The following is a 25605-nucleotide window of genomic DNA, read 5'->3' on the forward strand; positions in this document are numbered from 1 at the left end:
AGGTTGGGGTATAAATTTGCTTTCTTCTTCTTCCCTCTACTTTCTTCTTTTTTCTTTCCCTCTTCTTTCTTCTTCCCTCTTCTTTCTTCTTTTTTCTTCTTTCCCTCTTCTTTTTTCTTTCTTCTTCTTCTTCTTCCCTCTTCTTTTTTTCAAAGATTTCAGGTTTTCACGGCTGGTAACATCATTAGGGTTTGTAGAATCTTTCGGGCTCAAGTGCCGTGTTCTACTGGAGAAAGTTTTCCTTCCAGACGTTTCGTTCTCGGCTGCGGAGAACATCCTCAGTGGCGTTGCAGCCGGAGCAGGCGCTCTGACCGTCTTGGCTGCTGTGCATTGAGTGAGGCCAGGGCTGCTGGAGAACTGCTATTTCTAGGCTGGAGGGTGTGTGGTGAAAGGGCAATTGGTTTGTGGATGTGCCCATTGTTTGGTGGGGCTTCCTGGAAGGGAAGTGATAAGGAAACTGGCTGTTGAATGTGACCATTGTTCTGTGTTAATTGCTGGTAGGGTTGGAAGGGGTGTGAAGTCTTTTTTTCTTCTTCTTCTTTCTCTCTTTTTTCTTTCTTCTTCTTCCCTTTTCTTTTTTCTTCCTTCCTTTCTTCTTCTTCTTCCCTCTTCTTCTTCTTCCCTCCTCCTCCTCCTCCTTTCTTCTTCGACATAAGAGCAGTCGTTGGTTCAAACCAGGGCTTTTTTTTGTGGCAGGAGCCCCTTTGTATAGTAGGCCACCCACCCCTGATGTAGCCGATCCTCCAAGAGTCTACAGGGCTCTCAGCACAGGGCCCACTGTAAGCTCCAGGAGGATTCGGTGCTTCAGGGGTGTAGCAAAGAAGTTCCTGCTACAAAAAAAGCCCTGGTTGAAACACAAAGGTGTACATCCACTGCCCTGAGCTGACCAGATCAAGATGGGTGGCCGTGTTCATCCATCTGCCGCAACACTTAAGAGCCAGAGTCCAGGAGCCCCTTTCAGACTAACCAAATTTGTGGCAGGAGGTGAGCTTTCGGGAGTCTTCGCTCGCTTCTCCATTGACTCGGGCTCTTTTCTACTGTATGGCCCAGGCTAGCCTGATCTCATCAGATCTCAGAAGCCAAGAAAGGCTGGCCCTAGTTAGCATTTGGATGGGAGACCCCCAAGGAAGCCCAGGGTTGCAATGCAGAGTTGGGCAACGGCAAACCACTTCCGGCCATTTCTTGCTTCGGCCCGGATGGCCCAGGCTAGAGAAATCTCATCAGATCTTGGCCGCTAAGCAGGGAGGGTCCTGGTTAGTACTCAGATGGGAGACTGCTAAGGAAGTCCAGAGTCCCTACACAGGGGGAGGCAATGGGTCCCATCAGACCACTGGTCCAACAAGTGCAGTATTGCCTACTCAGTCTGGCAGCAGCTCTCCAGAATCTCCAGCAAAGGTCTTTTCCATCACCTACCATCTGGTCCTTTTAACTGGAGATGCCGGGGATTGAACCTGGAACCTTCTGCATGCCAAGCAGATTCTCTAGTGATGAGCCACTGAGGTCTTTCCCATCACCTACCGCCTGGTCCTTTTAACTGGAGATGCCAGGGACTGAACCTGGAACCTTCTGCATGCCAAGCAGATGCTCTAGTGATGAGCCACTGAGGTCTTTCCCATCACCTACCGCCTGGTCCTTTTAACTGGAGATGCCAGGGACTGAACCTGGAACCTTCTGCATGCCAAGCAGATGCTCTAGTGATGAGCCACGGAGGTCTTTCCCATCACCTACCATCTGGTCCTTTTAACTGGAGATGCTGGGGATTGAACCTGTGACCTTCTGTACGCCAAGCAGAAGCTCTAGTGATGAGCCATTGAGGTCTTTCCCATCACCTTCTGTCTGGTCCTTTTAACTGGAGATGCCGGGGACTGAACCTGTGACCTTCTGCATGCCAAGCAGATGCTCTAGTGATGAGCCACTGAGGTCTTTCCCGTCATCTTCTGCCTGGTCCTTTTAACTGGAGATGCTGGGGACTGATCCTGGGACCTTCATGCTAAGCAGATGCTCTAGTGATGAGCCACTGAGGTCTTTCCCGTCATCTTCTGCCTGGTCCTTTTAACTGGAGATGCTGGGGACTGATCCTGGGACCTTCATGCCAAGCAGATGCTCTAGTGATGAGCCACTGAGGTCTTTCCCGTCATCTTCTGCCTGGTCCTTTTAACTGGAGATGCTGGGGACTGATCCTGGGACCTTCATGCTAAGCAGATGCTCTAGTGATGAGCCACTGAGGTCTTTCCCGTCATCTTCTGCCTGGTCCTTTTAACTGGAGATGCCGGGGACTGAACCTGGAACCTTCTGCATGCCAAGCAGATGCTCTAGTGATGAGCCACTGAGGTCTTTCCCATCACTTCCTGCCTGGTCCTTTTAACTGGAGATGCTGATATTGAACCAGTTCCCTCTAGGCTGAATTAGTGTGAGACAGCACGCAGTTTTTTAGCATCCAGCTCACACATGATGATGATGATGAAGATGATATTGGATTTATATCCCGCCCTCCACTCCGAAGAGTCTCAGAGCGGCTCACAATCTCCTTTCCCTTCCTCCCCCACAACAGACACCCTGTGAGGTAGATGGAGATATTGGATTTATATCCCGCCCTCCACTCCGAAGAGTCTCAGAGCGGCTCACAATCTCCTTTCCCTTCCTCCCCCACAACAGACACCCTGTGAGGTAGATGAAGATATTGGATTTATATCCCGCCCTCCACTCCGAAGAGTCTCAGAGCGGCTCACAATCTCCTTTCCCTTCCTCCCCCACAACAGACACCCTGTGAGGTAGATGGAGATATTGGATTTATATCCCGCCCTCCACTCCGAAGAGTCTCAGAGCGGCTCACAATCTCCTTTCCCTTCCTACCCCACAACAGACACCCTGTGAGGTAGAAGATATTGGATTTATATCCCGCCCTCCACTCCGAAGAGTCTCAGAGCGGCTCACAATCTCCTTTCCCTTCCTCCCCCACAACAGACACCCTGTGAGGTAGATGAAGATATTGGATTTATATCCCGCCCTCCACTCCGAAGAGTCTCAGAGCGGCTCACAATCTCCTTTCCCTTCCTCCCCCACAACAGACACCCTGTGAGGTAGATGAAGATATTGGATTTATATCCCGCCCTCCACTCCGAAGAGTCTCAGAGCGGCTCACAATCTCCTTTCCCTTCCTCCCCCACAACAGACACCCTGTGAGGTGGGTGGGGCTGGAGAGGGCTCTCACAGCAGCTGCCCTTTCAGGGACAACCTCTGCCAGAGCTATGGCTGACCCAAGGCTATGCTAGCAGGTGCAAGTGGAGGAGTGGGGAATCAAACCCGGTTCTCCTAGATAAGAGTCCGCACACTTAACCACTACACCAAACTGGCTTATTATTGTCTTAGCTCAGGAAGAATGGCCCCAGAGCAAACTAATGCATGCAATAGCCAAATCCCTCACTCACAACTTTAAAGCCAGTAGCTCACAAAGTACAATCTTTGCTCATAAGACTCCACAGCTTAGAGGGAACATTGCTCGCAAGACGGCTTAGAGCAGGGGCGTCAAACATGCGGCCCAGAGGCCAAATCAGGCCCCCGGAGGGCTCCTATCAGGCCCCCTAGCTACCGGCTGTCATCTGCTTCCTTCTCCCTCTCTCTTGCTTGCTTCTGCATCACAGCTTGCTTTGCAAGGCTTGCTCAATCGCACAGGAGCTACAAAAGCGAAGCCTCTACTTCCCCCATAGGCTGAGACTCCCCCCTTGGGGAGGAAGGGGGGGAGGGACAGCTTGCTTTGCCAGGCTCTATCAATCCCACAGCAGAGCTACTGAGCCAAGCCTCTCTGCCTTCTCTTGGCTGAGGCTCCTCTCCCTTCTGGTCCCCTGGGAAAGTAAGGAAAGAGCCAGAGCTTCCTTCACCCAGTTCCCTGGCTCCCATAGGAAAGATACAAAAAAAAACCTTTAAGACCAATGAATGCTAATGTTTTAAGGTGTTTGTGTCCTTCATAAAGTTTGCATCTCTGCTACCTAATCTTAAAGAGGTACACACATGGCCCGGCCCAACAAGGTCTCATTTATGTCAGATCCGGCTCTCATAACAAATGAGTTCGACACCCCTGGCGTATCAGAGACCACTACCCTACAGATTGCCCTAGGTCGGCCAAAACTAGGCAGTGCTTTCTACCACCAATGCCTCTGGGATCCAGATGCCATTCCTACAGGGGGTTGTAGCACTGGGCAGTAAAATGACAGGGCTATGGACTGGGCCCCGCAGAGCTGTTCCACAGTTGCAGTGAGCCAGTTTGGTGTAGTGGTTAAGTGTGAGGACTCTTATCTTGGAGAACTGGGTTTGATTCCCCACTCCTCCACTTGCACCTGCTGGAATGGCCTTGGGTCAGCCACAGCTCTCTTACCTGGGAAAACCGGGTTTGATTCCCCACTCCTCCTCTTGCAGCTGCTGGAATGGCCTTGGGTCAGCCACAGCTCTCTTATCTGGGAAAACCAAGTTTGATTCCCCACTCCTCCACTTGCAGCTGCTGGAATGGCCTTGGGTCAGCCACAGCTCTCTTATCTGGGAGAACCGGGTTTGATTCCCCACTGCTCCACTTGCATTTTCTGGAATGGCCTTGGGTCAGCCATAGCTCTGGCAGAGGTTGTCCTTGAAAGGGCAGCTTCTGGGAGAGCTCTCTCAGCCCCACCCACCTCACAGGGTGTCTGTTGTGGGGGAGGAAGATACTGGCGATTGTAAGCCGCTGTAAATCCAATGACTTCTTCTTCATCATCATCTGGGAGAAACGGGTTTGATTCCCCACTCCTCCACTTGCCCCTGCTGGGATGGTCTTGGGTCAGCCATAGCTCCCACAAGAGTTGTCCTTGAAAGGGCAGCTTTTGTGAGAGCTCTCTCAGCCCCACCCACCTCACATAGTGTCTGTTGTGGGGGAGAAAGATATAAAGGATATTGTGAGCCGCGCTGAGATTTGGAGTAGAGGGCGAGATATAAATCCAATATCATCATCATCATCATCATCATCATCATCTTTTGGGAGAGCTATCTCAGCCCCACTCACCTCATTGTGTCTGTTGTGGGAGGAGAAGATATAGGAGATTGTAAGTCGCTCTGAGTCTCTGATTCAGAGAGAAGGGTGCGGTATGAATGTGCATTCTTCTTCTTCTCCTCCTCCTGCTCAGTGGTAGAGCATCTGCTTGGTAAGCAGAAGGTCTCAGGTTCAATCCCTGGCATCTCCAACTAAAAAGGGTCCAGGCAAGTAGGCGTGAAAAACCTCAGCTGGAGACCCTGGAGAGCCGCTGCTAGTCTGAGTAGACAATACTGACTTTGATGGACCAAAGAGGATCTGATTCAGTAGAAGGAGGCTTCATATGTTCACCAGAACATAAGAACATAAGAGAAGCCATGTTAGATCAGGCCAATGGCCCATCCAGTCCAACATTCTGTGTCACACAGCGGCCAAATATATATATATATATATATATATATATATATATATATATATATATATATATATATATATATATATATATATATATATATATATATATACACACACACACACACACACACTGTGGCTAATAGCCACTGATGGACCTCTGCTCCATATTTTTATCTAACCCCTTCTTGAAGGTGGCTATGCTTGTGGACGCCACCACCTCCTGTGGCAGTGAATTCCACATGTTAATCACCCTTTGGGTGAAGAAGTACTTCCTTTTATCCGTTTTAACCTGTCTGCTCAGCAATTTCATTGAATGCCCACGAGTTCTTGTATTGTGAGAAAGGGAGAAAAGTACTTCTTTCTCTACTTTCTCCATCCCATGCATTATCTTGTAAACTTCTATCATGTCACCCCTCAGTCGACGTTTCTCCAAGCTAAAGAGCCCTAAGCGTTTCAACCTTTCTTCATAGGGAAGGTGTTCCAGCCCTTTAATCATTTTAGTTGCCCTTTTCTGAACTTTCTCCAATGCTATAATATCCTTTTTGAGGTGCGGTGACCAGAACTGCACACAGTACTCCAAATGAGACCGCACCATCGATTTATACAGAGGCATTATGATACTGGCTGATTTGTTTTCAATTCCCTTCCTAATAATTCCCAGCATGGTGTTGGCCTTTTTTATTGCAAACGCACACTGTCTTGACATTTTCAGTGAATTATCTACCATGACCCCAAGATCTCTCTCTTGGTCAGTCTCTGCCAGTTCACACCCCATCAACTTGTATTTGTAGCTGGGATTCTTGGCCCCAATGTGCATTACTTTACACTTGGCCACATTGAACCGCATCTGCCACGTTGACGCCCACTCACCCAGCCTCAACAGATCCCTTTGGAGTTCCTCACAATCCTCTCTGGTTCTCACCACCCTGAACAATTTAGCGTCATCCGCAAACTTGGCCACTTCACTGCTCACTCCCAACTCTAAATCATTTATGAACAAGTTAAAGAGGATGGGACCCAGTACCGAGCCCTGCGGCACCCCACTGCTTACCGTCCTCCACTGCGAAGACTGCCCATTTATACTCACTCTCTGCTTCCTATTACTCAGCCAGTTTTTGATCCACAAGAGGACCTGTCCTTTTACTCCAATACTCTCAAGCTTTCTAAGGAGCCTTTGATGAGGAACTTTATCAAAAGCTTTCTGGAAGTCAAGGTAAACAACATCTATCGGGTCTCCTTTGTCCACATGTTTGTTCACCCCCTCAAAGAAATGTAACAGGTTAGTGAGGCAAGATCTTCCCTTGCAGAACCCATGCTGAGTCTTCCTCAATAACCCGTGTTCATCAATGTGCCTACTCATTCTGTCCTTGATAATGGTTTCTACCAACTTTCCCGGTATTGAAGTCAGACTGACTGGCCTGTAATTTCCCGGATCTCCTCTGGAACCCTTTTTAAAGATGGGGGTGACATTTGCTACCTTCCAGTCCTCAGGAACGGAGGCAGATTTCAATGAAAGATTACAGATTTTTGTTAGAAGATCCACAAGTTCAACTTTGAGTTCTTTCAGAACTCTCGAATGTATGCCATCCGGACCCGGTGACTTATTAGTTTTTAATTTGTCTATCAGTTGTAGGACCTCCTCTTTTGTCACCTCAATCTGACTCAGGTCTTTCAACACCCCTTCCAATATTAGTGGTTCTGGGGCGGGCAAACACTTCTCATCTTCCACGGTGAAGACGGAGGCAAAAAATGCGTTCAGCTTCTCAGCCATTTCCCCATCCTCCTTCAGTAATCCTTTTACCCCATGGTCATCCAAGGGCCCCACTGCTTCCCTGGCTGGTTTCCTACTTCTAATATATTTGAAGAAATTTTTATTGTTGGTCTTTATGTTTTTTGCAATATGCTCCTCATAGTCCCTTTTTGCCTGCCTGATCACAGTCTTGCATTTGATTTGCCACTGCCTGTGTTCCCTTTTATTAATCTCACTTGGACTGGTTTTCCACCGCTTAAAGGAGTCCTTCTTACCTTTTACAGCTTCCATTACTTTGTTTGTTAACCATGCTGGCCTCTTCTTATACCTGTTTGTGCCTTTCCTAACTTGTGGTATGTATTTTATCTGAGCTTCTAGGATTATAGTTTTAAATAGTCTCCAAGCTTCCCCAAGGGTTTTGACCGTATTTACCTTTCCTTTCAGTTTCCTCCTCACATGCCTCCTCATCTCAGAGAATTTACCCCTTTTAAAGTTAAATGTGGTTGTGGCGGTCTTTTTGGGCAACTCCCTATTTATACAAATGGTGAAATCAATAACATTATGGTCACTGTTCCCAAGCGGCGCAATCACTTTTACGTCTCTCACCAAGTCTTGGGCATTACTTAGGACCAGATCCAGGATCGCCCCACCCCTGGTAGGTTCTGAGACCATCTGCTCCATAGCACAGTCATTGAGAGCATCAAGAAACTCAATCTCTTTCTCTCGACCAGAACACATATTGACCCAATCAATCTGTGGGTAGTTAAAATCACCTATTACGACACAGTTTTTACGTTTAGCTGCTATCTTTAATCCCTCCATCATATTATAATCGTCCTCTCTTTTTTGATTTGGTGGGCGATAACAAACTCCCATAGTTAAATTTCCTTTTGGGCCCTCCATTTCAACCCAAAGCATTTCTAAAAGGGAATCTAATTCTCTGACCTCAGTCTTACTGGACCGTATATCCTCTCTGACATACAGAGCCACCCCACCTCCAACCCTTCCCTCCCTATCCTTCCGATATAACTTATATCCAGGAATCACCGTGTCCCACTGATTCTCCTCATTCCACCAAGTTTCTGAAATTCCCACAATGTCTATGTTTTCTCCCAACACTAAACATTCCAATTCACCAATTTTACTTCGGACACTTCTAGCATTTGCATACAAGCATTTATAATTTCCCAAGCAAGCTAGGCCCGCCACCTCTCTCCTGCCGCCTCGAGACTCTAGCAGACAGTCCATACTGTTTGTCACCATCACAGTGGACAACTCTGATCCGTTACTCGGTAGAAAAATAGAAGCCAACCCTTCATCTCTTTGAGACGAGTCCTCCCGAACCAGAGACATTCCATCTCCTGTCGGCTTTCCCCAAGATTTAGTTTAAAAACTGCTCTGCCACCTTTTTGATTTTAAGCGCCAGCAGCCTGGTTCCATCCGGAGACAAGTGGAGACCGTCTCTTTTGTACAGCTCCGGCTTGTTCCAGAAAGCATCCCAGTGCCTAACAAACTTAAACCCTTCCTCCTTACACCATCGTCTCATCCACACATTGAGACTTCTAATTTGCGCCTGTCTCTCCTGTCCTGCACGTGGAACAGGTAGCACTTCCGAGAAGGCCACCTTGGAGGTCCTGGCCTTAAGTCTCCCACCTAGCAGCCTAAATTTCTCCTCCAGGACCTCACGACTGCATTTCCCCACATCGTTGGTGCCAACATGCACCACGACCACAGGCTCCTCCCCAGCACTGTCTATCAGCCTATCTACTACACGCGTAATGTCCGCTACCTTCGCACCAGGCAGGCAAGTCACCATACGGTCAATACGCGGTTTCGCCACCCAGCTGTCTACTTGCCTAAGGATCGAATCACCAACTACCAAGACCCCCCCTCTCCCCCTGCCCAGGGATGGTTCCTTGGCGCGAAAGGATACCCGCTCACCAACCGAAGAAGAGGTCCCTTCTGAGGGGGCATTCCCCTTATCCTCAGCAAGGTGCCCTGTTCCCTCTAGACCCTCACGCTCTCTGGCAGCAACGGGGCTGCCACATTCAGAGTGGGGCTCATCTAATACGCCCCCAAGAGTCTTCCCCAATTGCCTAACTGACCGTCTCTGCTTCTCCAGGGCAGTCACCTCGGCCTCAAGGGTACGAACTTGTTCCCTGAGGACCAGGAGCTCCTTGCATCGAGCACACACCCAAGACTTCTGTCCTGTGGGCAGATAGTCATACATGTGACACTCAGTGCAAAACACTGGAAAGCCCCCACCCCCCTGCTGGCATTCTACCTTCATGATATATATATTAAATATACAGTCCTCTTTAAATGCTGTTGTTTACGTGGCTCCCCTTCTGGAAGGTCAACTTACCTTATTGGGAGAACAAGGAAATCAGGGATCTGGGTTCCTGGTCCTTAGGAAGCCCCCAGGCAAAGAGCCACAGGCCAAGAGCCCTTTAGCTCTCGCCCTTCGGCTCGCGCCTTTGGCAAGGCGCAGCTTAAAATGCAAAGAGGGTGGAGCAGACCACTCCTAAGCAATCATCAACAATTACTCTCAATCAATCAATCAATCACTTTCACCTTTAGCCCACTCACCCAAACGTACAGCAGTTCCCCAGCTATCACAACTCAGCCTTTTCAGCAGTCACCCAAGCCTCAGAATGAAGTCTTTCAAAACGCAGAAATTCTTAGCAACTTCTCCAGCTGTCTCAGCTTATCAGAGCTGCTCTGCTCTGTTCTGTTCCTCTCAGGCCTCTCTGAGATGTGCTCAGCCTTTGGCAAGGCGCAGCTTAAAATGCAAAGAGGGTGGAGCAGACCACTCCTAAGCAATCATCAACAATTACTCTCAATCAATCAATCAATCACTTTCACCTTTAGCCCACTCACCCAAATGTACAGCAGTTCCCCAGCTATCACAACTCAGCCTTTTCAGCAGTCACCCAAGCCTCAGAATGAAGTCTTTCAAAACGCAGAAATTCTTAGACATTTTACGCTTGGGTAAAAGCGCCGCCGTTCCTAGGATGGCTCTGCAGGATCCAAGCCTCTATTTATGGGACAGCAAGGAACTCAATTAAGGTCTGATTAATGCCATCGTTTGAGAATTCCAAAAGAAAAGGGAAGCATCCTTTTGTTCTGAGATCGAAGAGATTATAGCCAATATCAATCTAATTAACTAGCACTAATAAATGTTTTTAAATACGCTCTGTATTTGGAACGCAGTCAAGAGTATAATAGCTAAATCTGTCGAAAGCCTCTTTTAAAAAAGAAAAGAAAAAGGCACGCAGCATATAATTAACAGATCTTGAAACTGCTTCGCGATAGGGTGGGCAGACGCATTTGCCAAGCACCGGTTAGTTCTATTATTTTATAGGGAATAAAATGAGGACTTTTAGAAACAACATGAGCATTAATCTATTTGTTTCAGGAGGTTTATTTCACACCCTGGCCTCTCCTCCTCTTTTCTCATCTGTCATCTCCTTGGCAGTTCGAGCTTTTTTGAAAAGTTGGATGGGATTGCTACTGTAGAAGCTATCAGATTGTCACTACGAAGGCTCACAGATTTGGAATGCCGGGTGTGACCAGCTGTTCAACTTGAGGCTTGCACATTTCTAGCACATCTCGATTTGGCGTGTGTGTGAGAGAGCCATAGACATGGGTCGAGGTTTAATAATCCGGACACGGAAAATGCAAACGAACTAGAGAACACGTTTCAACTGCAGATTGTTAAAAGGTTGTAAAATGCAGAATTCAGATTAGACAAATACGCTTTATGGAGGGAAGGAAGAAGAAGACGACATTGGATTTATATTCTGCCCTCCACCCTGAATCTCAGAGTGGCTCACAATCTCCTTTATCTTCCTCCCCCACAACAGACACTCTGTGAGGTGGGTGAGGCTGAGAGAGCTCTCCCAGAAGCTGCCCTTTCAAGGAAAACGCCTACAAGAGCTATGGCTGACCCAGGGCTATTCCAGCAGCTGCAAGTGAAGGAGTGGGGAATCAAACCCGGTTCTCCCAGATAAGAGAGCTATGGCTGACCCAAGGCCATTCCAGCAGCTGCAAGTGGAAGAGTGGGGAATCAAACCCGGTTCTCCCAGATAAGAGAGCTATGGCTGACCCAAGGCCATTCCAGCAGCTGCAAGTGGAGGAGTGGGGAATCAAACCCGGTTCTCCCAGATAAGAGAGCTATGGCTGACCCAAGGCCATTCCAGCAGCTGCAAGTGGAGGAGTGGGGAATCAAACCCGGTTCTCCCAGATAAGAGAGCTGTGGCTGACCCAAGGCCATTCCAGCAGCTGCAAGTGAAGCAGTGGGGAATCAAACCCGGTTCTCCCAGATAAGAGAGCTATGGCTGACCCAAGGCCATTCCAGCAGCTGCAAGTGGAGGAGTGGGGAATCAAACCCGGTTCTCCCAGATAAGAGTCTGCACACTTAACCGCTACACCAAACTGGCTTTCAAGCAGGGGACTGCCCGTTCTCATCAGATCTCGAAGCCAAGCAGGGTTGGTACTTGGGATGGGAGACCACCAAGGAAGACTCTGCAGAGGAAGGCAATAGCAATTGGGCCCAGACAAGTCAGAGTGCCTCGGATCTCAGAAGCTAAGCAAATTGCTGATCGCATCATCTGTACGGGCGAGCAGTCGGCCGATGCTGCGCAGTTTGCACAGGCTGCCAACTGAGTACTGGATCCGCTTCAAAGTTTAAGTACTGACGTTTAAAAGACTTGCGCGGCCTGCGACCATCTCTCCCCATATGAGCCCCGGAGGTCATTGCAATCAGCTGGCCAACATCTTCTGACCGTCGCGGGCCCAAGGGACATCCGGCTTGCCTTGACCAAAGCCAGGGCTTATTCGGTCCTGGTCCCAGCCTGGTGGAATCAGCTCTCTAGAGGTTCGGGCCGGATGTGTTGCCATTCTGGGGGGGCCTGTAAGACGGAGCTGTCCCGCCAGGCCTATGGCTGAGGCAAGCGGACGTCCTTATCCTATGATGTCATCCAACTGGCACGCCAACACTGCTGCTTAACTAGGGCCAATTACGGTTGACTTAAATGACGTGTCCGCACCGTGCCATGGCGCTCAAACCCAACGTCTGCATAAATGACTTAACCAGCTTAAATTTTTAACGTTGCAATTGTCTTGATTGCTGTGTTATCTATTTCTTGATTGTTTTTACTGTTGATCTCATTGCTTTATTGTGTTGGAACTCGCCCGGAGACCTTGCGCGGCCTGGGATCAACTCGCCTACGGGACCGTCTCCTCCCTTATACACCCCGCAGGTCACTACGAACATCTGAAGCTGCGTTATACTGAATCAGACCCCTGGTCCATCAAAGTCAGTATTGTCTACTCAGACTGGCAGCGGCTCTCCAGGGTCTCAAGCTGAGGTTTTTCACACCTATTTGCCTGGACCCTTTTTAGTTGGAGATGCCGGGGATTGAACCTGAGACCTTCTGCTTACCAGGCAGATGCTCTACCACTGAGCCACAGCCCCATTCATGGCTCTCCAGGGTCTCAAGCTGAGGTTTTTCACACCTATTTGCCTGGACCATTTTGAGTTGGAGATGCCGGGGATTGAACCTGGGACCTTCTGCTTACCAGGCAGATGCTCTACCACTGAGCCGCAGCCCCATTCATGGCTCTCCAGGGTCTCAAGCTGAGGTTCTTCACGCCTACTTGCCTGGACCCTTTCTGTTGAAGAGACTGGGAATTGAACCTGGGACCTTCTGCTTACCAAGCAGATGCTCTGCCACTGAGCCACAGCCCCATTCGTGGCTCTCCAGGGTCTCAAGCTGAGGTTTTTCACACCTATTTGCCTGGACCCTTTTTTGGAGATGCCAGGGATTGAACCTGGGACCTTCTGCTTACCAAGCAGATGCTCTACCACTGAGCCACCATCCCTCCCCAAGCTCGGCCTCCCAAGTTCTTCTGACTGTCCCCGGCCCAAGAGATGCCCCATCTTGCCTCTACCAGGGCCAGGACTTTCTTGGTGCTGGCCCCGACCTGGTGGAATCAGCTCCCTGTGGGGATCCGGGCCCTCCCTGGCTTGCTGGCCTTTTGTAGGGCCTGCAAAACAGAGCTGTTCCGCCAGGTCTTTGGATGAGACAGCAGGAATCTATTTATCAGTCGGTTGGCTTCCCCCCTACTGCTCTGCTGCTCTACTGTTCTGGGATGCTGTATTGCGGTACTATTTTGAGCTATACCACCTTGCCGCCGGGTCATCTTGCTGAATTGTCTCGCTGCGCTTTGATGAATGTTGTAATTGGTGTTATGATGATTTCATTGTGATGTTACTTCTATTTGCTGTACTCCGCTCTGAGCCCCCAATAGGGGAAATGGGTAGAATATAAATAAACTAATAATAATGATAATAGTAATTATGGGAAAGGGCAGGCTATAAGTTAACAGAAAAAAATAAATAGGTTTGGAACACTTTCCCTATGAAGAAAGGTTAAAACGCTCGGGGCTCTTGAGCTTGGAGAAATGTCGACTGCGAGGTGACATGATAAGAGGTTTACAAGATTATGCACGGGATGGAGAAAGTAGAGAAAGAAGCCCTTTTCTCCCTTTCTCACAATACAAGAACTCGTGGGCATTCGATGAAATTGCTGAGCAGTTGGGTTAGAATTGATAAAAGGAAGTATTTCTTCACCCAAAGAGTGATTAACATGTGGAATTCACTGCCACAGGAGGTGGTGGTGGCCACAAGCATAGCCAGCTTCAAGAGGGGGTTAGATAAAAATATGGAGCAGAGGTCCATCAGTGGCTATTAGCCACAGTGTGTGTGTGTGTGTATATATTTTTTTTTTGGGGGGGGGGCTTCACTTATGTTCTTATGTGACACAGAGTGTTGGACTGGATGGGCCACTGGCCTGATCCAACAGGGCTTCTCTTATGTTCTTATGTGACACAGAGTGCTGGAGTGGATGGGCCATTGGCCTGATCCAACAGGGCTTCTCTTATGTTCTTATGGGACACAGACTGTTGGACTGGATGGGCCACTGGCCTGATCCAACAGGCCTTCTCTTATGTTCTTATGTGACACAGAGTGCTGGAGTGGATGGGCCATTGGCCTGATCCAACAGGGCTTCTCTTATGTTCTTATGTGACACAGAGTGTTGGACTGGAGGGGCCATTGGCCTGATCCAACAGGGCTTCTCTTATGTTCTTAATAAATAAATAAATAAATTACTGGGATGGGAGACCTCCTTGGAATGCCGGCAATTGGGTGGCAGGGGCAGGCTTTATTCAGCCACCTCTCTAGATATTGTCCAGGCCCCCAGTAGAAGAAGATGATGATACTGGATTTATATCCCGCCCTCCACTCCGAAGAGTCTCAGAGAGGCTCGCAATCTCCTTTCCCTTTCTCCCCCACAACAGACACCCTGTGAGGTGGGTGGGGCTGGAGAGGGCTCTCACAGCAGCTGCCCTTTCAAGGACAACCTCTGCCAGAGCTATGGCTGACCCAAGGCCATGCTAGCAGGTGCAAGTGGAGGAGTGGGGAATCAAACCCGGTTCTCCCAGATAAGAGTCTGCACACTTAACCACTACACCAAACTGGCTCTCAGTCGAGGTCAGTCACCAGAGTCAGTCACATGCACGTAAGTGGCTGCCATTGCACGGACATAAAATAATATAAAAATGCACAAACACAAGAAGAATGGTTTCTGCAAACCTGAGTAGTGCTCCAACTTTGCAGAAAAATACTTCCTGCGTCAGTGCGGTCCCAATCCTCAGATTTAAGTCTCTGCAAATGGGGGGGGGGTGCACGTCGTTATTACATCTACAGATACATTAAGAGAGTCATTTCACAATACGCCAGGCAAGCGATTCGATGAGCTCTCCGCCGGTACGGAAAGGGCAAGCGGCAAAGAAAGGTTTTCATATCCCGAACCGCAAGATATGCAAAGGGGACGACAAGACAACGTGACACCGTTACCTGTTTTGGTGAGCAAAAGGTTATCCAAATGTCGGTCCCCCACGCCGAGGATGTACGTTATCACACAATAGCCGGCTGGAACGAAATGCAAATCGTCAGAGGCAAACTGAGATTGCTTCCCTAGGAAATCATAAGAAATGCCACAAGACGCCTGGGTCTTATCTGCTGCCTGCAGTGATGTCTCGTGTCCTAGATAGGTTCAGAATGTGATCTGCAAGTGGAACTTTTCACATTGGCCAAGATTTTGTGGGGGAGGGCTGGTTATATACCAAGGGTCCATCCAAATGCAGCCATTGATGCTTTTTGTTCCTGGCGCCTACAGACGGGGCTTTAAGAAGAAAAAGATGATGATATTGGATTTATATCCCACCTTGTCCTCTGAATCTGAGCCTCAGAGTGGTCGCAATCTCCTTTACCTTCCCCCCCCACACACACACGCAACAGACACCCTGTGAGGTACGCAGGGCTGAGAGGGCTCTCACAGCAGCTGCCCTTTCAAAGACAGAGACACAGAGCGGCCTACAATCTCCTTTACCTTCCTCTCCCACAACAGACACCCTGTGAGGTGGGCGGGGCTGAGAGGGCTCTCACAGCAGCTGCCCTTTCAAGGACAATCTCTGCCAGAGCTGTGGCTGACCCAAGGCCATTCCAGCAGGTGCAAGTGAAGGAGTGGGGAATCAAACCCGGTTCTCCCAGATAAGAGTCTGCATACTTAACCACTACAGCAAACTTGCAAGGAGGGCAAAATTAAAATTGAATGAACGAACGAATAAGCAAACAAACGCTAGTGGATGGTGTTAGAAGAAGACGACGACTGCAGATTTATACCCTGCCCTTCTCTTTGAATCAGAGACTCAGAGCGGCTCACAATCTCCTATATCTTCTCCCCCCACAACAGACACCCTGTGAGGTGGGTGGGACTGAGAGAGCTCTTTACAGCAGCTGCCCTTTCAAGGACAACCTCTGCCAGAGCTATGGCTGACCCAAGACCATTCCAGCAAGTGCAAGTGGAGGAGTGGGGAATCAAACCCGGTTCTCCCAGATAAAAGCCCACACACTTAACCACTACACCAAACTGGTTTAACCCAGCAAGACTTCTGATTGGTCACTGGAGATTTTCAGCTGTGCAGATTTTTTTTTTGTTGCTTCAGCAGCAACTCAAAAATCTTCACTATGTGACTGAAGGTAAGGGCGGTGGCCATTTTGGGGTTAGCTCCACCTCCTGAGACAGCCATTTTTGGCAGCCATTTTGTGATTACATTCACAGTGCAGTGTTAGAATTCTAAAGGTGCCCATAGGCTCAAAAAGGTCAGGAACCCCATTAAATACTTCCATTCCCCCCAACAAAGTGCAATTTCAGGTGACTTCCACACATCACCGACTATCACACTAGTGTTCTACCATGCAAGGCACTGTGGCAGTGCACGACTTCAACAGTGTGAAATCAATGTGCAAATGCAACCTTACTCTCCAACTAGAACGGATAGAAGGAAGTCCTTCTTCACCCAAAGGGTGATTAACACGTGAAATTAACTGCCACAAGAGGTGGCGGCTACAAGCATAGACAGCTTTAAAAGAGGATTGGATAAATATATGGAGCAGAGGTCCATCAGTGGCTATTAGCCACACAGCATATTGATGGAACTCTCTGTCTGGGACAAGTGATGCTCTGTAATCTTGGTGCTTGGGGGGCAACAGTGGGAGGACTTCTGGAGTTCTGGCCCCACTGGTGGACCTCCTGATGGCACCTGAGTTTTGGCCACTGTGTAACACAGAGTGTTGGACTGGATGAGCCATTGGCCGGATCCAACATGGCTTCTCTTCTGTTCTTGAGCAGAGGTCCATCAGTGGCTATTAACCACACAGCGTATAGATGGAACTCTCTGTCTGGGGCAAGTGATGCTCTGTATTCTTGGTGCTTTGGGGGGGGGGGGCAACAGTGGGAGGGCTTCTAGTGTCCTGGCCCCACTGGTGGACCTCCTGATGGCACCTGGGTTTTGGGCTACTGTGTGAAACAGAGTGTTGGATTGGATGAGCCATTGACCGGATCCAACATGGCTTCTCTTCTGTTCTTAAGAGCAGAGGTCCATCAGTGCCTATTAGCCACACAACGTATTGATGGAACTCTCTGTCTGGGGCAAGTGATGCTCTGTATTCTTGGTGCTCTGGAGGGGCAACAGTGGGAGGGCTTCTGGTGTCCTGGCCCCACTGGTGAACCTCCTGACCGCACCTGGGTTTTGGGCTACTGTGTGACACCGAGTGTTGGATTGGATGAGCCACTGGCTGGATCCAACATGGCTTCTCTTCTGTTCTTAAGAGCAGAGGTCCATCAGTGGCTATTATTAATATTATGGTTTTTATAATTATTATTAATATTTATTATAATAATAATAATAATTATTATTATTATTATGGTTTTATCTGTTTTATCTGTTTTAAATGTTTATTCCCTTATATGTTTAAATATTGCTTAATTTTATGCTGGATCTATTGTTGGAAGCCGCCCTGAGCCACCCGTGGGAAGGGCGGGATATAAATTCTAAATAAATAAATAAATTAAATTAAATAAATAAATAAATATTAGCCACACAGCGTATTGATGGAACTCTCTGTCTGGGGCAAGTGATGCTCTGTATTCTTGGTGCTTTGGGGGGGGGAGGCAACAGTGGGAGGGCTTCTAGTGTCCTGGCCCCACTGGTGGACCTCCTGATGGCACCTGGGTTTTGGGCTACTGTGTGACACAGAGTGTTGGATTGGATGGGCCATTGGCCTGATCCAACATGGCTTCTCTTATGTTCTTATGTGACACAGAGTGTTGGACTGGATGGACCATTGGCCTGATCCAACAGGGCTTCTCTTATGTTCTTATGTGACACAGAGTGTTGGACTGGATGGGCCACTGGCCTGATCCAACATGGCTTCTCTTATGTTCTTATGTGACACAGAGTGTTGGACTGGATGGGCCACTGGCCTGATCCAACATGGCTTCTCTTATGTGAAACAGAGTGTTGGACTGGATGGGCCATTGGCCTGATCCAACAGGGCTTCTCTTATGTTCTTATGTGACACAGAGTGTTGGACTGGATGGGCCTTTGGCCTGATCCAACATGGCTTCTCTTATGTTCTTATGTGACACAGAGTGTTGGACTGGATGGGCCATTTGCCTGATCCAACATGGCTTCTCTTATGTTCTTATGTGACACAGAGTGTTGGACTGGATGGACCATTGGCCTGATCCAACATGGCTTCTCTTATGTTCTTATGTGACACAGAGTGTTGGACTGGATGGACCATTGGCCTGATCCAACATGGCTTCTCTTATGTTCTTATGTGACACAGAGTGTTGGACTGGATGGGCCATTGGCCTGATCCAACATGGCTTCTCTTATGTTCTTACATTCCCCACTGACTCTACGTAAAACTGCACTGCACATTCCTTGGCCCCCTCCGCTACCAAAAGGGAGGCTGCAGCCAAGAAATCTGAAGGAGACTGAGGCTGGGAAAGGGCAGTCGTGAAGGAGCTAGAAAAGATCCTTTAGTATTGGAAGGGGAACGTTGGAAATACGCATTATAGTTTTCAAGCCCACCTGGAAAAAAACAAGAACAGTTCTATGGGGAATAACACAAATTAATGTTAACATGGTTGTGTAAACCTCTGGCTTGTCACAGGAATCCCAAAACAGTGGCACCTAAGAACACAGTGGGAATTCGCCCCCGAAAAATGAAGATCCGGGGCTTCTTGGAGGGCAGGAACACAGTTCCGGCTGGCTTTGTGTCAGGGGGTGTGGCTTAATATGCAAATAAGTTCCTGCTGAGCTTTTTCTACCAAAAAAAGCCCTGGACTGGAGTATGATATGCTTACATTGCAATAGACAGCCATGTAGAGAATGCTTAAAACTGTGGCCAGTTTGATGTAGTGGTTAAGTGTGCAGACTCTTATCTGGGAGAACCGGGTTTGATTCCCCACTCCTCCACTTGCAGCTGCTGGAATGGCTGGCTATGGCAGAGGTTGTCCTTGAAAGGGCAGCTACTGTGAGAACCCTCTCAGCCCCACCTACCTCATAAGGTGTCTGTTGTGTGTGTAGGGGGTGGGAGGTAAAGGAGATTGTGAGCCGCTCTGAGATTCAGAGTATAGGGCAGGATATAAATCCAATATCATCTTTTTCTTTGACTCTTGGACTTAAGGTTTGTGCCGTCTGACACAAGTCTTGAAAACGTGTTCGATAGCTAAGCTAGTTTTCTTGCTTTTCTGCTGTGTGACTTTAGAGCTAGTGCTGCCTGCAGAATAAATCTTGACAGAAATTAAATAAAACTTTATACTTAAAAAAGAAAGAAAGGTTTGGTCATCAAAGAATTCAGGTTTTCACGGCTGGTAACATCATTAGGGTTTGTAGAATCTTTTGGGATCAAGTGCCGTGTTCTACTGGAGAAAGTAGAAGGAAGGAAGGAAAACTTTCTCCAGTAGAACACGGCACTTGATCCCGAAAGATTCTACAAACCCTAAAGGTTTGGTCACTTGCATGGAACAACCAGGGTTTTTTTGGGGGGGGGAGCAGGAGCAGTTTCGGGTGCCTTGGCGTCAGGGGGTGTGGCCTAATATGCCATTGAGTCCCTGCTGGGCTTTTTTTTACAAAAAAAGAGACCCTGTGAAGACCTACGGGGTAATTCACACCGTATGTTCCCCAGGACTATGTATGGGTATGAAAGTTGGACAATGATAAATGTTGATATGTTGATTCATTTGATATATTGTGTCAAAAGGGAGAGAGCCAGTTTGGTGTAGTGGTTAAGTGTGCGGACTTTTATCTGGGAGAATCGGGTTTGATTCCCCACTCCTCCACTTGCACCTGCTGGCTTGGCCTTGGGTCAGCCATAGCTCTGGCAGAGGTTGTCCTTGAAAGGGCAGCTGCTGTGAGAGCCCTCTCCAGCCCCACCCACCTCACAGGGTGTCTGTTGTGGGGGAGGAAGGTAAAGGAGATTGTGAGCCACTCTGAGACTCTGATTCAGAGAGAACGGTGGGTATAAATCTACGGTCTTCTTCTTCCCCACTCTTCTACTTGCAGCTGCTGGAATGGCCTTGGGTCAGCCATAATGCTAGCAGAGGTTGTCCTTGAAAGGGCAGCTTCTGGGAGAGCCCTCTCAGCCCCACCCACCTCACAGGGTGTCTGTTGTGGGGGAGGGAGGTAAAGGAGATTGTGAGCCACTCTGAGACTCTGATTCAGAGAAAACGGTGGGTATAAATCTACGGTCTTCTTCTTCCCCACTCTTCTACTTGCAGCTGCTGCAATGGCTTTGGATCAGCCATAACTCTAGCAGAGGTTGTCCTTGAAAGGGCAGCTTCTGGGAGAGCCCTCTCCAGCCCCACCCACCTCACAGCCCCACCCACCTCACAGCCCCACCCACCTCCAGCCCCACCCCTGGGCAGTCACTCACCACAGCTCTTGACATATGTGTCCATCACCTCTGCGCTTATCCCGTGGGGCCCTGTTTCACTCGGAGCATGTTTCCGGAAGAAGTTCTGAGGGGGGGAGAAAAAAGAACATTGGGATGTTTGTTTCACACCCTCATTCCTCCCCAAAGCTCCCTGAAAAATCTCCAGAGGTGGTTCACAACGGTTAAATAATTTGGTATATGCTTTCAGGTGCATGGACATTGTATGCACAAATTTGGAAACAAGACAAAATATCAGAAATATGGGAATGGACTTTGAAACTTACGCATTGGAGTGAAGCGGACAAACTTATGAGAATCTTAAAAGAATTAAGATTGAAAGAAATTTAAAAATGATTGGGGATAGCTTCAAAAATTGATTGAAAAACTATGGAACGTTAAAGGACCTTTGGTGATTTATGACAATGACTAATGTTTAAAGAAACGATGTATGGATTAGAGTTTAAAAGATAATGATTAAGAAGAAATACCATGAAGACGGACTATAACTTTTGAGTTTTTTAGAGAAAGATCTTCTAATAGACAAAGCTTATTTACCTTATAACAAATGAGATTAAATAATAACATGGGGACGTTAGATAAGGGGGAACATGCACTGTCGGAGGTCACAAAAGGGTGGGGTGGAGAAAATGTGATATATGTGTACGGACATTTAACGACAAATGAAAATATGCTATTACTATATATTACAGTAAAATGTTTTGAAACCAAAAGAAAAAGAAAAAAAAAAAAGAAAAAGAAAAACCAAACTCCGTTTGCAGCCTTGGTGAAAATCTATTACCATTTGCAACGAGCAAAAAAGAACAAAACCGTACCGACCTTAAGTGGCAGGCAAGGCCAAATGCACAAAGATCCCATTAAAACAAAAACCTGGCCGCTAACATTAAGCAAAAAGAACAATCAAGCAAATTACTTCTTCTTTTTTTTTAACGGTCGACGACATGACTTAGCTTACATCTGGCAGGATTTCCTTAACCTCCGCCGAAGCAAAGATTTAAAATTCGCGTCTCGACAGCGCACTCAAGGGCCCCTCTCTTCCCCTTGTTGGAACTTAAAATGCAGAGTTATTTGCATAATTACCGAAAGTGTTAAATGCTTCAGAAGTAGATGTATTTCCCTTTTCTTTTTTTTTTTCGTGCCCAGGTAGAGAAATTCATATCACATTAGCAATGCAAAACAATTGCGAACCGAGGTGTGAGAGAAACGGCAAATGGGCCATTGTGTACTTTTATTTGTGGGCGGTAGGGGGAGAGGGGAGATGCACGTTCAAGGTTATAATTAATTCCGACGAGAATCGGCCTACAAATATCGCCGAGAAAGAGCCCAGACAGAGGTTCCATCTTCCGGAGAGCCAGTTTGGTGTAGTGGTGAAGTGTGCGGACTCTGATCTGGGAGAACCGGGTTTGATTCCCCACTCCTCCACTTGCACCTGCTGGAATGGCCTTGGGTCAGCCATAGCTCTGGCAGAGGTTGTCCTTGAAAGGGCAGCTGCTGTGAGAGCCCTCTCAGCCCCAACCACCTCACAGGGTGTCTGTTGTGGGGGAGGAAGGTAAAGGAGATTGTGAGCCGCTCTGAGACTCTTCGGAGTGGAGGGTGGGATATAAATCCAATATCTTCATCTACCTCACAGGGTGTCTGTTGTGGGGGAGGAAGGGAAAGGAGATTGTGATCCGCTCTGAGTCTCTGATTTAGAGAGAAGAGCGGGGTATAAATCTGCAATTCTTCTTCTTCTTCTTCTTTTTCAATATTATTGAAAGTTATATGAAGATCGGGAGCCGTGTTTGTTTAACTGTAGCAGTGGGAAAGAGCAAAAATGTAGTATCATCTCTAAGGCTAACAAACTTTGCAACAGCCTATGGCTTCTTGTGAGTCAGTGCTCACAAAGTATCCGAAGAAGCGGGCAGCGAGTCACAAAAGCTCATACCCTGTCACAGATGTTGTTTCTCTTTAAGGTGTAACCGAAGGAGCCCCGCGGCACAGAGCGGTAAAGCTGCAGCACTGCAGTCCTAAGCTCTGCTCACGACCCGAGTTCAATCCCTGGTGGAAGCTGGGTTCAGGTAGCCGGTTCGAGGTTGACTCAGCCTTCCATTGTTCTGAGGTCGGTCAATTGAGTACTCAGCTTGCTGGGGGGGAAGTGTAGATGAGTGGGGAAGGCAACGGCAAACCACCCCGCAAAGAAGTCTGCCGTGAAAATGTTGTGATGCGACGTCGCCCGAGTTGGAAACGACTGGCGCTTGCACAGGGGATTAACTTTTACCTTTTTAAAAAGGTGTAACTGAACTCTTGCTCTTTTCTGTGGTTATTTTATTTAAAAAAAACATATGTGTATGTGTGCAAACATGACTGTCTACACATGGAAATCATGTTGACCTAGGGATTCCCAATCCCCGGTTCCAGTGGGGGAACCCCCGTTTTCCCAGGCCCCACCTTGCCCCCAGCCAGCCACCATGTGCCTTTAGATCTCAGGAGGTTTGGAACCTGCAAACACCTTTAAAAAAAAGAGTGTGTGCGCGCCTTTAAATTTGAGCAGAAAGTTTGAGCTTCTCTTGTTTGCAAGACTGAACATTATACTTACAGGGGTTTTGCAAGAGAGATTTTTGAATAGGCCCTACACTGAGAGAATTGGCCCTTGTGGCCTTAACAGGATTGATAAGATCCTTTCACGCTCTGCAGATTTTTTTTTTGAGATGATGAGGGGTTGCTATATTAAGCCTTTATTCAACGAATCATCCCGCCACACTCTGGAAACCCTGGTTCTCTGGCTCGGTGATAAGGATCCAAAGATCACTGTAGGAATTGTGAAATAAATCTCAGTCCTTTTAGCCTGGGAAGGGAGGGAGGGGGGAAGGGAGGGAGGGAGGGAGGGAGGGAGGGAGGGAGGGAGGGAGGGAGGAAGGAAGGAAGGAAGGAAGGAAGGAAGGAAGGAAGGAAGGAAGGAAGGAAGGAAGGAAGGAAGGAAGGAAGGAAGGAAGGAAGGAAGGAAGGAAGGAAGGGTGGGAGGAAGGAAGGGTGGGAGGAAGGAAGGGTGGGAGGAAGGAAGGAAGGAAGGAAGGGAAGGAGGGAGGGAGGAAGGAAGGGTGGAAAGGAGGGAGGGAGGGAGTGAGGAAGGAATGAAGGGAGGGAGGTCTTCTGCTGTTCAAGATTCGTGCATCAATGAGCTTCTAAGGGTATAAAAGGAAAGACTAGGAAGACAGCACATAAGCTGTCCCATAGCAAGTCAGGCTGCTGGTCCACCCATCCCCTCAGCATCGTCCTTTCTCTCAGTCAGAGAGCCAGTTTGGTGTAGTGGTTAAGCGCACGGACTCTTATCTGGAAGAACCGGGTTTGATTCCCCACTCCTCCACTTGCAGCTGCTGGAATGACCTTGGGTCAACCATAGCTCTTGCAGGACTCGTCCTTGAAAGGGCAGCTGTTGTAGAAGCTCTCTCAGCCCCACCTACCTCACAGGGTGTCCGTTGTGGGGGGTGGAGAGAGGTAAAGTAGATTGTGACTGCTCTGAGACTCTGGGGTTCAGTGTATAGGGCAGGATATAAATCCAATATCTTCTTCAGTCAGCAGTCTCTCAAGGGTCCCAGACAGAGCAAAGCTCCATCCCCAACACACTGGGACATGTGACTCCCCCCCCCACATGCAAACATGTGCTCCACCACTCAGTCAAGGCATCTTGTATGTCCACCTTACAATAGCCAAAGCGCCCATGCTGAGACACACACCTGTATGCTTTCCTCGGTAGCCAGGACTTCTGCGACTGGAACGGATTGAATAAACTGCATGAAACCTGCAGAGACGGAGAGAAAACTTCAGAAGGAGCTCAGCTTACCCAAAAGGGCTAAGTGCAGGAGAAGGTCCTCCCCCTTTTTTTGTATCAAACACTGGGCTTTTTCTGTAGCAGCAGCTCCTTTGCCCATCAGGACACACCCCTGATGCAGCCAATCCTCTGAGAGCCTACTGGGATCTTATTACAGGGCCTATTGTAAGCTCTTGGGGGATTGGCTACATCAGGAGGGTGTGGCCTAATAGGCAAAGGAGGTCCTGCTAGAATTCCTTACAGGGCTCTTCGTACAGGGCCTGCCGTAAGCTCCAGGAGGATTGGCTGCATCAGGGGTGTGTGGCCTAATAGACAAAGGAGGTCCTGCTAGAATTCCTTACAGGGCTCTTTGTACAGGGCCTACTGTAAGCTCCAGGAAGATTGGCTACATCAGGAGGGTGTGGCCTAATATGCAAAGGAGGTCCTGCTAGAATTCCTTACAGGGCTCTTTGTACAGGGCCTGCCGTAAGCTCCACGGGGACTGGCTACATCAGGGGTGAGTGACCTAATAGGCAAAGGAGTTCCTGCTAAAATTCCTTACAGGGCTCTTCTCACAGGGCCTGCCGTAAGCTCCAGGGGGACTGGCTACATCAGGGGTGAGTGACCTAATAGGCAAAGGAAGTCCTGCTAGAATTCCTTACAGGGCTCTTTGTACAGGGCCTACTGTAAGCTCCAGGGGGATTGGCTACATCAGGGGTGTGTGGCCTAATATGCAAAGGAGGTCCTGCTAGAATTCCTTACAGGGCTCTTATTACAGGGCCTATTGTAAGCTCTTGGGGGATTGGCTACATCAGGGGGGTGTGGCCTAATAGGCAAAGGAGGTCCTGCTAGAATTCCTTACAGGGCTCTTCTCACAGGGCCTGCCGTAAGCTCCAGGGGGATTGGCTACATCAGGGGTGAGTGACCTAATAGGCAAAGGAGGTCCTGCTAGAATTCCTTACAGGGCTCTTATTACAGGGCCTACTGTAAGCTCCAGGGGGATTGGCTACATCAGGGGGTGTGGCCTAATATGCAAAGGAGGTCCTGCTAGAATTCCTTACAGGGCTCTTCTCACAGGGCCTACTGTAAGCTCCAGGGGGATTGGCTACATCAGGAGTGTGTGGCCTGATGCGCAAAGGAGTTCCTGCTACAAAAAAAAAGCCCTGTATTTCGATCTGAAACAGATTTCCACAACCATAAGATCAGAACCTGAAAACCTTCCCCTCCTTCTCCTTCCATACACCCCCTCCCTCCCTGCCTGCCTTTTCTTAAACATAGAGCTAACA

General features: G+C 48.4%; 1 protein-coding gene across 1 annotated transcript in view; it reads right to left on the reverse strand.

The window, feature by feature from the left end:
- The window catches only part of LOC132569801 (phosphatidylinositol 3-kinase catalytic subunit type 3), a 142089-nt gene that overhangs the window by 96241 nt on the left and 20243 nt on the right, over positions 1 to 25605 (reverse strand). The window contains exons 7-9 of the mRNA XM_060236222.1: positions 24246 to 24310; positions 20515 to 20599; positions 15082 to 15156 (exon numbers count right to left, since the gene is read on the reverse strand). Coding sequence (XP_060092205.1) covers positions 15082 to 15156; positions 20515 to 20599; positions 24246 to 24310 — 225 coding nt within the window. The remainder of the gene's footprint in view (positions 1 to 15081; positions 15157 to 20514; positions 20600 to 24245; positions 24311 to 25605) is intronic.

The sequence above is a fragment of the Heteronotia binoei genome, chromosome 4, assembly GCF_032191835.1.
Source record: "Heteronotia binoei isolate CCM8104 ecotype False Entrance Well chromosome 4, APGP_CSIRO_Hbin_v1, whole genome shotgun sequence".
Taxonomy (NCBI): domain Eukaryota; kingdom Metazoa; phylum Chordata; class Lepidosauria; order Squamata; family Gekkonidae; genus Heteronotia; species Heteronotia binoei.